Source organism: Myotis yumanensis, unplaced genomic scaffold, assembly GCF_028538775.1.
Source record: "Myotis yumanensis isolate MYYU_CA2020_CCGP unplaced genomic scaffold, mMyoYum1.0.hap1 SCAF_2, whole genome shotgun sequence".
Lineage (NCBI taxonomy): Eukaryota > Metazoa > Chordata > Mammalia > Chiroptera > Vespertilionidae > Myotis > Myotis yumanensis.
The window spans coordinates 165,012,925-165,025,008 of NW_027223753.1; the positions used below are offsets into that span (position 1 = coordinate 165,012,925).

Consider the following 12,084-nt stretch of genomic DNA (forward strand, 5'->3'; position numbering starts at 1 on the left):
GAGTCTGCTATAATTTAATGAAAAGGGTTTGAGCAGGTGGGTGAGTTTATTTGACTGATAATATTTTATAATCACTGAAATTCTTAATTAGTGACCCCACTTTTCTTATGTAAAGTTTTTATTTATCTCAGGTTTATATAGACATAGCTATAGTGATTGTTAAGATGAAGAAAGGTACTGTCTATATTTAATAGCTTTGACAACAGAAGCAGAAAATAATAGTAAAGGTATACCCAAGTGTGCTAAGTCCTACAAAACTTTATTATAACATAATACTAGAAGAAAATTTTTGAATATTTCTGAAATACTAGTTTTCAGATTCCTAACAGTTGGAATTAATTGTACACATGCATATATATATAATATGTGAAAAAATATGCAACAGATTTTCGATTATTTTATTAGATTATAAGCTTAAGCTTGTTTCTTTAATTCTTGCTTTATTTTCATATCATGCTAGTCCTTTGCTTATTTTGCACATTTGCGTTTTCATTCTTTTACCACCTTTCCCTTATGTTTTAATCTGCCCCATTTTTTCACATGACAGGAAAAAGCCCGATCATATCAGGTACCAAATGGCTTTCTTCCCCTCACCCCCTACCTTACTCCAATTTCTTCTTTGGCACGAGAAAGCTCATAATTAACCTGCATTTTGTTTGGATTACTTGCAATGGATATACAGTCTCTTATGTTTTAATTGGTAAGAAAATGTAAACATCTTACTTGAGGATCGAAATTATACCTGTTCATTGTCTATGTCCTCAATTTCTTTAATCTGGAAAAGAACATATGATGTGTTTATAGTTACTCAAAGAAGATGATACATTGAGTAATATGATTGATTGATTGATTGATTGATTTAAGGGAAATAAACAATAACTAGGAATTAGTCCCTTTGGTAATAACCAGATTGGTTTTGTTGAAAGGAAACACTGTCAGTTCTTAGATTTTTTTTTTTTACCATTTTGTTTTTTTCCCTGTGAAAAATAAAATTGATTTTGAAATAAAGGAGCATAAATGTTCAAGCTTTTAATTTCGTTAAATGTTCAATTGTTTGACACCTTTATGAATGTGTGCATGAATCCATTACCTGTATAATTTTAGTGAAAAAGCTTCTACCAGTTTAGAAGTTTAACTTTTACCCACGTTCTTGATTTCAAGTACAATTCTGGGGATAGTGGCCAAATAGGGTAAAAGATACTTGATTTATATTTATTTATTTTTTGTTAATCCTCACCTGAGGATATTTTTTGCATTAATTTTTTAGAGAGACTGAAAGAGAGGGAGGGAGGCATTGGTGGGAGGGGGGCAGGAGGGAGAGGGAGAGAGAGAGGGAGAGGGAGAGGGAGAGAGAGGGAGAGGGAGAGGGAGATATGAGAGACACAGCAAATTGGTTGCCTCTTGCGCTTGCCCCTAGGGGCCCAGGATTGAACCTGTAATCCAGGTACAATCCCTTGACTGGAAATTGAACTGAGACCGTTTGGTACTCCGGCCAGTGCTCTAACACTGAGCCACACTGGCCAGGGCTTGATTTATTTTTTTAAAATATATTTCCCTTTCCCCCAATTTTGTCATCTGGAAAGCTCTCATTGGTCTTTACAATTTAATAATATTTATAGATATAATATTTTGGTCTCAAGTCTTTATTATATTAAGTTACTCCAATTTGAGAGAGATATAAAATTGTGTTTTATTTTTCTTAATGAACCAAGAAATTTTCCTTTTTAAAACACTGTCTTTTATTTTGGCTTTGGGACAGCTTCTGAATAGAATATAGTGTAATTATCAGTACAGTGCTTTCCAAAATTTGTCTTTTTTATTATTTAATTACCTTTTTAAAGTACCTTTAAATTGCAGATAGCGTGAGCTTAAAATATTAAGTATTTTTCTATATCCTAGAGGGATATGTGAACTATCTCATTCTCCTTTTAATAAAAATGTTAATAATAACTAAGGAGCAATTAAAAATTTTAGTCCATTTTACTTACCTGGTTAATGTCTTGGATCAATGTAAATGAGTATAGTCAGCTACTTTTCCCTTATTTTTTAATGGTAGAGGAGGGGAGATGGTGTCATAAGATACACAAATCTTAGTAATTGAAAATTTTTTCTACCTAGCATACATTGTGGTTTTATTCCTTAGGAGGTGTTGCCAAATTCAGATGAATTTATAGTGTTTTTCCTGAGTGTACAAAAACTGATATGAGAAAGTCACCAGAAACAGAAAGATGACAGGGGAACTAAGTTTCAGAAGTATGTATCTTCTGTAAGGTTCATAACCAGAGGAAATGATCTCTGACAAAAAAACATGTTTTTATCTAATGTTTTGTTATTATTTCTAGAGGTTATGATCCTAAGATACAGCAGGTCAAAATAAATTTGTTTTTTGAAGACTAAGAAGCATGAAAAGCTTACATAGTTGTATGACTGTTTTTCCTTTGTGGTAGGCTACTTATTTTTCTATGTAGTTTTTCATCAAGTTATATAATAGTAGAGGCCCAGTGCACTAAATTTGTGCATGGGCAGGGTCCCCTAGGCCTGGCTGGCAATCAGGGCCGATTGGGGCCTTCCGGTGCTGGTCGGGGCCTTCCTTTCCCGGCTGCTGGCTGCCGGCCTGGGCCTTCCTTCATTCTGTGCCACCCCCAGGTGGTCAGCGCACGACATAGCGAGCCATCGAACTCCTGGCCTCCCGGTCGAACTCCCGAGGGGACACTTTGTATATTAGCCTTTTATATATAGATGATTACTATGAAACATACGAATTTTTATTAATATAGTTTACACTACCTCATATGATTTTTTTTTCATTATTTGCTTTTATTTTATTTTATTTTTTTTCGCTTAAAGTATTACAAAGGGTATTACATAAGTGTCCTTTTTTTCCCCCCCACCCTTGACAAACCCCTACCCTCCCTTACCCCCCAGTGTCTTATGTCCATTAGTTATGCTTATACTCATATGATTTTTTAAAAAACTCTTCAATCAGTAGCAGAGATTATTTCCATTGCATGTCATCCCGTGTGGCAGGGCTGCACCATTTTGTTTGTTTGTAGGTATTTCCTTTAACATTTCTAACCATGTGTCCCAAAGCAAAGAAACCCAGAAGTTCTTCCTTTTCTAGCCTGCCTCTTGATGATTTGCATTTAGAGGCAACCCACTTGGTTTTATCTAGATGCTAATTTAACAAATCTCTATTAATGGTAAAGGTGATACCTTTTTAAAGTAGCAAGAAAACCTAACAATCTGTCTAGCTTAAAATTAGAAAATCATTTCCTCAGCTTTGGAGAATTAATTTTTAAAAATAGAAATTCTAAATACGTCTAAATACAATTTCCAATGCCTTTTTTTTTTTTAGTATCAATGAAAAGGTAGAATCTCTATCTGCTAATAGATTAATAACTAATGTTTACAATAGAAATCACCTCACATGAAACTAATTTTAAAATAATGACTCAAATGTTTTACCTTTCATGCTTGATGAGAATTTTTGCTTTTATGAATGGCTTTTGGCTGTGATTTTTTTTTTTTTTGTAAGTCTTTAGGTTCTTTTACTGTTTCAATAGATTAGAATTAGTAAATATGCCATAAGTAGCTTAGCTTTGTCTTCTAAAGAAGATTGCAAGTAAATTTTTTGCCTAATAATTTACAATAATGAGCAGAACAATATAAATATTTGGATGAAACATTTTTAATAATAACATATTATTCTGTTTCTATGATTATATGAAAGTAGGCCAAGTGAATTGGCAGTTTTTTCTTGTTTGATAGCAATTGTAAAATGATGATTTAATTTTCTGTTTTGCTTACCATTACCAAATCACTTGCTGAATTAGCTGCAGAAAGGTTGAAACAAAGCACCATTAATTTCAATGTTTTAATGTATACAAATACATAGTCTTATTTACAATATAAATTTATTTCCACTTTATAATAAAAGCAATTATTTGGGGGGAAAGATTTTGGTTATTTTGAGGAACCTCAAAAAAATCTTTTACTTTAAAAAACAATTATTATTTGATGATAGCATAAAAGGTAGCTTTTGTTAGGATTTAAATTTCTGACTTAAAATGAATCAAAATATAGTAATTTTACTTTCCTAATCTGTCTTGTTAAAATTGTTTAAAATTGTTCTTTACTTTCAATAGTTATTTTATTGGCATCAATTTATATAAAGCAAAACAAAACAATGTACTTCTCAAAACATAATTATCATAAACTGATTTTCTAGTGCTTTCCCAGATATTTTGTTCCTAACAACAACTGAAATAAAATGTGTTGGTGAAAACTTAATCTATTTTGTATTTATTTAGACGCTGGTTTTCAATACAGAACAATCAGTTGGTTTATCAGAAAAAGTTTAAGGTAGGTGTTTTGTTACGTAATTAAGTGAAAAATCTAGTGACTCCCCAGTTTTGGTTATTTATCTGTTTGCTTTGGGAAAGCATTTAAGTTCATAAATACTCATCTGTGCAAAATTACTGTTAATTCATTTTATGTTTGGGCATGTATACTAGTAAGAATGTTTAGAAGTGAAAAGTATCCACATTCGATTCTTAAAAGCAGTGATTTTGAATCCGAATTCTTAATTCCTAGCTTTGAGATGGGTTTTTTTTTCTGTCTCAGGATTGACACTTTTTTACTTCACATGTTTCTTTGTCTATTTGTGTGACAAGAATAATACAACCATTCCACAAGTACTATTTTGAGGCTGTAGAAAAAAATGCATTTTAAGAAATAACGCCTTACAGCCTCTGATGATAATATAGATATTAGAAATGACATTAAAATGTTACCTTGAAGTAAGTTAAATAAAAACCTCTAAATTTGTTAATGTTCTTTTTATATATTCATTTTCCTGAACCTTATTTTAAGGGTGAGGAGTTTTCATTTATTAGAAAGGCATACAGAAATTACATGTGGCGTGAGAATGTGACAACTCACTTCCCTCCCAAGTAATGTCCAAATATGCTATCTTTACCTCTTTGGACATCTCCTGCTGAAGGCACTGATCCTTGTCCCCTCCCCACTGTACCTTCACTTCTCTGCCCTCCCTCTCCTGTCACCAACCTTGTTGGTGTTCACTCAGAATACTACAGTTGCAGGTGACAGTGGCCCAGGAGAAATTGTGGGAAGTTTGCTGTCTGTGGAAGGAGGATAATGAAATGGTTTTTAGACACCATTCAAAGCGTTGAAGATTTTGTTCCTTCAACTTGTATAGATGTTGATGCTCACAGCTTTTTCTTTTTCTTTTTGTTCTGAAGGTTCTGGTAACTTGTGGTGTATTTCTTTCTATTTCCCTGTGACCGTCTTTTTTCTTTTCTTTTCTCCTTTTCCCTTGCTCTGTCTCTTCCCACTATGCACAGATAAACATTACCTACAAACTCCTTAATCTGATTTGTGGAGAATGTAGAGTTTAAACACATGAAAAAATACTTTAAATCCCACCCCCCTCCAATTTAGAAAAAAAAGAACCATAGTTAATTGGTGACTTGATTTTTACCCAGTTAGCTTTTATGAATGATGTATTCAATTGTAAATTTGAAATATTCACTTTACTCTTGAGATGACACAATATGAAATTTCTAATTAGCTCATGGTTTCTTCTATTCTATTTTGAGTATTTTTTTTAATTAAATACTAGGAAATGATAAAACCTTTCTCATTTTCGTTGGTATTTTAAGAAGGATATATAGGCTTCTTTTTTTTTCTTTCCAATTATTTAAAACTTGACTCATTAAAGACTTCTGTTTTTGGAGGAAAGTAGTTTTTATTATATGTGAGTAGGGACCAGGAGCGTAATGGATATAAAAGAAAATTAACAGGAAGCTGACATTTATTGAGTACCTACTAACTAATTGCCAAGTGTTGGATTAAAATTATTTTATTTAATTCTTATACAGCAATTTTATGAGGCAGGTAAAATTATTAAAAGGGTATAATTACCTTTATTAGTTATATCTATGTTGATAAGTCCTGTCTCTAAATTAAGAAAAATATAAATCTTTAAGACCACTTATTCCAATTAATATTTTTAAGTATTATTGGTAGTAGTATTTAAAACCTAGATTGATGAATATGGGAGTTCTGTTTCCTCATTGTAGGATAACCCCACTGTGGTAGTGGAAGATCTAAGGCTTTGCACAGTGAAACATTGTGAAGACATAGAGCGGCGATTCTGCTTTGAGGTGGTCTCTCCAACCAAGTGAGTGGTTCTACACAATTTGAGAGTTTTTATGTTTCTATAGCTTGTTTTAAAGGAACTTTGCAGAGTAGAGAAAGATTTGTTTCACTTGTGGTGGTCTGTGCTAACTAGAAAAAAGTGTCTTAAAAGTAAATTTCATTGTTTAGTGATTACAGGTATTAGAGTCAGAAATTTCTGTAACTTCTACCCAGTATCATATTCTTTAAATTCTATAAAGATTATTGATGTGGCCATATGAAAACTTTTTAGTTGTCATGGATGATAAAGTGAACTCATATATCAGATTGATTTTTTTATAACTATCATTTTATATTTCTACCCAATAGAAAAAAAAGTTTTATTTATATGGTAAATTTAAAGTTTGTGGGTTTTTTTGTGTTTTTTTTTTTAATGTGAAGGAATGGGTGATTTCTTTCCAGTAGATAACTTATTTCATTAATACCTTGATTTCTTATTGAATACAATCTGTCCTAAAGATAGGTGAAATAAAAATCGTTCAACAGAAATGATTATTTTTTGTTAGAAATTATTGTATAACAAAGTCAGCAAAAAAGTAAACATTATTATTCTTTTTTTGGTTAATTTAGTGACTGAGAAAACCATGTTATTTCCCTTTAGAAGTTGTATGCTTCAGGCAGATTCTGAAAAGCTGCGCCAGGCATGGATTAAGGCTGTTCAGACCAGTATTGCTACTGCCTATAGAGAGAAGGGTGATGAATCAGAGGTTAGTAAACAATACTGCAATACCAGATGATATATTGCCAAAAGTTTTTAACTTTAATTGCAACCTTGTATGATTCTAACATTCTTTAAGTTTTGTTAAATTGAGGTATAATTGACAAGTAACTTTATATTAGTTTCAGGCATACAATGTAATGATTCAATATTTGTATATACTACAAAATGATCACCACAGTAAGTCCAGTTAACATCGCTCACCATACATAGTAACAAACATTTTTTTCTTTTTTTTTTTTTTTTAATATATTTTATTGATTTTTTACAGAGAGGAAGGGAGAGAGATAGAGAGTTAGAAACATCGATGAGAGAGAAACATCGATCAGCTGCCTCCTGCACATCTCCTACTGGGGATGTGCCCGCAACCCAGGTACATGCCCTTGACCGGAATCGAACCTGGGACCTTTCAGTCCGCAGGCCGACGCTCTATCCACTGAGCCAAACCGGTTTCGGCAAACATTTTTTTCTTATGAGGAGATTTTAACATTTACTCTCTTAGAATTTTTCAAATATGCTACATAGTGTTATTAACCATAGTCACCACACTGTATATAATATCCTCATGACTTATTTACTTTATAACTTGGAGTTTGTATCTTTTGACTCCCTTCACCCATAACATTCTTTTTTTTATGGAGGATGATTTTTTTCATAATTGAAACATTATTTTTAAAATCTAGACTCAGTTTCTCTTTTGTTTACTTCTCTTGACTTTACCTGTCATTTTATTTTAATATTTAAATATGTTTAATTCTGTATTTGAATATTGTCCCAGGTTGACAGAAGATGGTCTGATGCAAATATTTCCTCCAAATATTATTTTAATTAATAATAAAATAATGAATGTGAAAGGTATTTAAAATTAAAACTGGGTAAAATCTAAAACAGGAAGACTTAAATTGTCTCTTAGTTGAAATCTTCCTGGAGAAGATAAGCTTAATATGGACTTTTGGGTCATAGCCTGGTTTCAGCTTCTCAGTGAGTTTATATATTCTTGAGCAAGGCCATCAGTGTGACTTGAGAAATGGAACTCACCGCTTTGGTAGGATCCTGAAAATGAGTCTTTTGTGAGTCCATGCATGTCTGAAAGTGTCTTTATTCAGTCATCATACTTGTTTGATAGCTTGGTTGGGTGTGGAATTTTTAGGTTGGAAATAATTATTCTTAAGAATTTTAACTGCATTGTGTGTTTTTTTGGTTCCAGTGTTGCCATTGGAGTCTTATTACAGTACTATCTTTTGTAGCCTTCTTCTCCAATTCTCCTGTTTGTTTTTCCTGGAATTTCTGAACTAATCTTATGATTTTCTAATTTTTGTGTGTCTTTTTGCTCTAATTTCTGAGATATTTTCTCTATTGACTATTTCCATTCTGGTAGCATGTATTTAATTTAACCATAGTCACAACACTATCTAGTATATCGTCATGACATATTTATTTTATGACTTGGAGTTTGTATCTTTTGACTCCCGTCACCCATAACTAGAGTTTCTTTCTGTTTGCTGACTGCTTATACATGTAAACCTGTTCTTTTTTCATGGCTGCATTGTTTGAACTGTGGTTCTTAGCCTCGACTGCACATTATGATAACACGGGGAGCTTTAAAAAAATAAGTCTCAGCATCGAACAGACTGTCAAACTACAGCGGGGAGGCCAGGGAGGGTTGAGGGGGGTGTGTAAGAGATCAACCAAAGGACTTGTATGCATGCTTATAAGCATAACCAATGGACACAAGACACTGGTGGGTAGGGGAGGCCGGGGGAAGGTCAAGGGGGGAAAAAAAAGGAGACATATGCAATATTCTTTATAATACTTTAAGCAATAAAACAAAATTTAAAAAAAAGTCTCAGAATTAGAGTCTACCACTGAGCAGTTGAATGGAGTTGGGACCCACGTATCGATATTTTAAAAAGATTCCTAGGTGATTTCTGTGTACATGCATTGTTGAGAACCATTATGTTCTAGAGCAAGTATGTCAAACTCGCTGCCCGTGGACCACATGCCTCGTTTATCTGGCCCGTGATAGCCTTTGAGTTTGGCATGCTTTTAGAGTCTTGGTTCCTTGGCTGTCTGGTAAACCTGCTCATGATTATATGGTAGCTAAAAACCTCTTTGGAAGCTCTGAGAACAGTTAGGACTTTGTTGACTGTGAGCTTTGCTGAAGTCTGGACCATTTATTTTTTGAGGAACAACCACAGTTAGGAACTTTGGGGTCTTTTCACCTGGTATGATTCCCCAGAGAACATTCACCAACCTCCAGCATAGGGGTAAGGGACTGACTGGGAGCTCATTACTGGGGGTCTCAACATTCAGTGTGTATTCATTCATTTAGTCCTCTGCCTTCCATCTTTCGGGTAAGTCCCTTCCAGATACTCTGATTTACTTCACCAGAGAATGTACTTTCAGTCACTTGTGTTTATGAATAGGGAGCAGAACCCTAATGGCATGAAATTGGGGAAGGGACCTTGGATGCTAACTGCTTCTTACACAATCATTTCTCCAACTTTTATCCCCACTTCCGGGGTTAACATAATATAAATCAGTGATTTTTAGTCTGTGTGTGACAAGAATTTTTAAATCATGCAATACCTTACTATTTAGTCAGGGACACAGACCTCTTTTCCCTTAGATTGTTAAATTAAAAACAACAACAACAACAACAAAAAAACAGTAACAACCAACACAATAGCCTGACTCAAAATTATACCTATTTTTTTTTTTTCAGATCTGCAAAAAAAATGTAATCTTTGGTGTCCTACAGAATTTTAATAATTAGTTTATCTGTGCCATGATATGAAAAAGGTTGAAAAATCACTGGTTTAAATCCTTGAGCCCTTTGAATATTATGTGATGTAAATTGGTGAACTCTTGAGATCTGCCACAGAGAATTCCCCATGAAGCTCCAAACCCGTCTTCCCAGGAAGAAAACACAGATCGTATCCCGATCCCCAAAACGTGGTGGATAAAGCCACATGGCGCCCAGCAGTGGGGGGAGAGGGCAGAGGCAGGAGGAGGGAGAAAACCACCCCCAGCCTGCCTTTTTTTACTACCATCCTTAGATTTGGCCTTGGTCTGTTCAGTTACTTTATTTACCCATTTTCCAGCTCCTAAAGTTTTGTTGCTCTTATTTATGTTATTCCTGTTCTTATGGGTAAACATTGTTTTTAATGAAAAAAAAAGTTTTTAAAAAGTAGATTACACATATTATGCCATTCCACACCTAATAGTAATTTCTTAATATCATCTATCATCCAGTCTATATTCAGATGTTCCCAGTTGTCTTAAAAATGTTACTGACAACCTTTTGTACAAAGTAGGATCTTACCTATGCTGGCGTTGCATCTGGTTATGTCCCTCAGATCTTTCAATCTAGAACAATCCCTTTTTTACATGGCAATGATTTACTAAAGAGACCAGGTTAATTGTTTCCATGCCTTAAGATTACATAATGGGTGGTGCGTATGCTTCATGTTGCAACAGGAGGCACAATATTTGGTTATGCAACCATTGCTAATCCTGAGATCAGGCTTCTGTGTGAAGACGAAATGGACATACTGGATTTGAGAAGTGACAATGTGATTCCTCCAAATGACAATGTGATTCCTCCATTTTCTCCCTTGTTTCCATTCTGTCTTGTTATTTTGTATAACACATCTACTTCCTGTTACTTTCACCCTCATAAAATCTCCCCATCAACTATTCATTGAATGGTTTAACAGCTGAGTTTGCTATTTCTTTTTTTTCCTGTTCTTTTTTTTAATTAAATCTTTATTGTCCAGATTATTACAGTTGTTCCTCTTTTTCCCCCCATAGCTCCCCTCCACCCGTTTCCCACCCCACCCTCTGCCCTCATCCCCCCAACTGTCCTCATCCATAGGTGCACGATTTTTGTTCAGTCTCTTCCCGCATCCCCCACATCCCTTTCCCCCACAAGAATAGTCAGTCCACTCCCTTTCTATGCCCCTGATTCTATTATAATCACCAGTTTATTCTATTCATCAGATTATTTATTCACTTGATTTTTAGATTTACTTGTTGATAGATGTGTATTTGTTGTTCATAGTTTGTATCTTTACCTTTTTCTTCTTCTTCCTCTTCTTAAAGGATACCTTTCAGCATTTCATATAGTACTGGTTTGGTGGTGATGAACTCCTTTAGCTTTTTCTTATCTGTGAAACTCTTTATCTGACCTTCACTTCTGAATGATAGCTTTGCTGGATAAAGTAATCTTGGTTGTAGGTTCTTGGTATTCATCACTTTGAATATTTCTTGCCATTCCCTTCTGGCCTGCAAAGTTTCTGTTGAGAAATCAGCTGACAGTCGTATGGGTATTCCCTTGTAGGTAACTGACTGTCTTTCTCTTGCTGCTTTTAAGATTCTCTCTTTGTCTTTTGCTCTTGGCATTTTAATTATGGATGTGTCTTGGTGTGGTCCTCTTTGGATTCCTTTTGTTTGGGGTTCTCTGTGCTTCCTGGACTTGTAAGTCTATTTGTTTTACCAGGTAGGGGAAGTTTTCTGTCATTATTTCTTCAAATAGGTTTTCAATATCTTGCTCTCTCTCTTCTTCTGGCACCCCTATAATTCGGATGTTGGTACGCTTGAAGCTGTCCCAGAGGTTCCTTACACTATCTTCGTATCTTTGGATTCTTTTTTCATTTTGCTTTTCCGGTTGGGTGTTTTTTGCTACTTCATATTTCAAATCTTTGACTTGATTCTTGCGATCCTCTAGTCTGCTGTTGGGAATCTGTATAATAGTCTTTATTTCAGTCAGTGTATGTTTAATTTCTAGTTGGTCCTTTATCACAACCTCGAGGGTCTCATTAGATTTCTTGAGGCTCTCATTAAGTTTATCGGCGGTTTCTAGAAAATTCTTGAAAAACCTTAAAAGTGTGGTTTTGAACTCTATATCCAGTAGTTTGCTTTCCTCCATTTCTGTCATTTGTGTCCTGTTTCTTTGTCTTGGCATTTTTTTTATGCTTCGCTGTGTCAGTAGAGTGGCTTTCTGTGCTAGGTGTACTGTAGGGCCCAGTGGCTCAGCCTCCCCAATTACCTGAGGTAGACACTCTTGGTGCACCCCCTTGTGGGCTTTGTGCACAGTCTTGTTGTAGTTAAGCCTTGATTATTGTAGGTAACACTGGGAGGGATTG

The 12,084-nt window shown here is 34.5% G+C and overlaps 1 protein-coding gene across 4 annotated transcripts in view; it reads left to right on the top strand.

Moving 5' to 3' along the window:
• ACAP2 (ArfGAP with coiled-coil, ankyrin repeat and PH domains 2) overlaps window positions 1-12,084 on the top strand; it is a 142,941-nt gene that overhangs the window by 100,542 nt on the left and 30,315 nt on the right. For 2 of the 4 annotated variants that reach the window (XM_070406524.1, XM_070406526.1), the window contains exons 11-14: window positions 548-568; window positions 4,311-4,362; window positions 6,102-6,202; window positions 6,821-6,926. In XM_070406524.1, coding sequence (XP_070262625.1) covers window positions 548-568; window positions 4,311-4,362; window positions 6,102-6,202; window positions 6,821-6,926 — 280 coding nt within the window. The remainder of the gene's footprint in view (window positions 1-547; window positions 569-4,310; window positions 4,363-6,101; window positions 6,203-6,820; window positions 6,927-12,084) is intronic. The other 2 variants (XM_070406525.1, XM_070406527.1) reach the window with 1 other exon arrangement.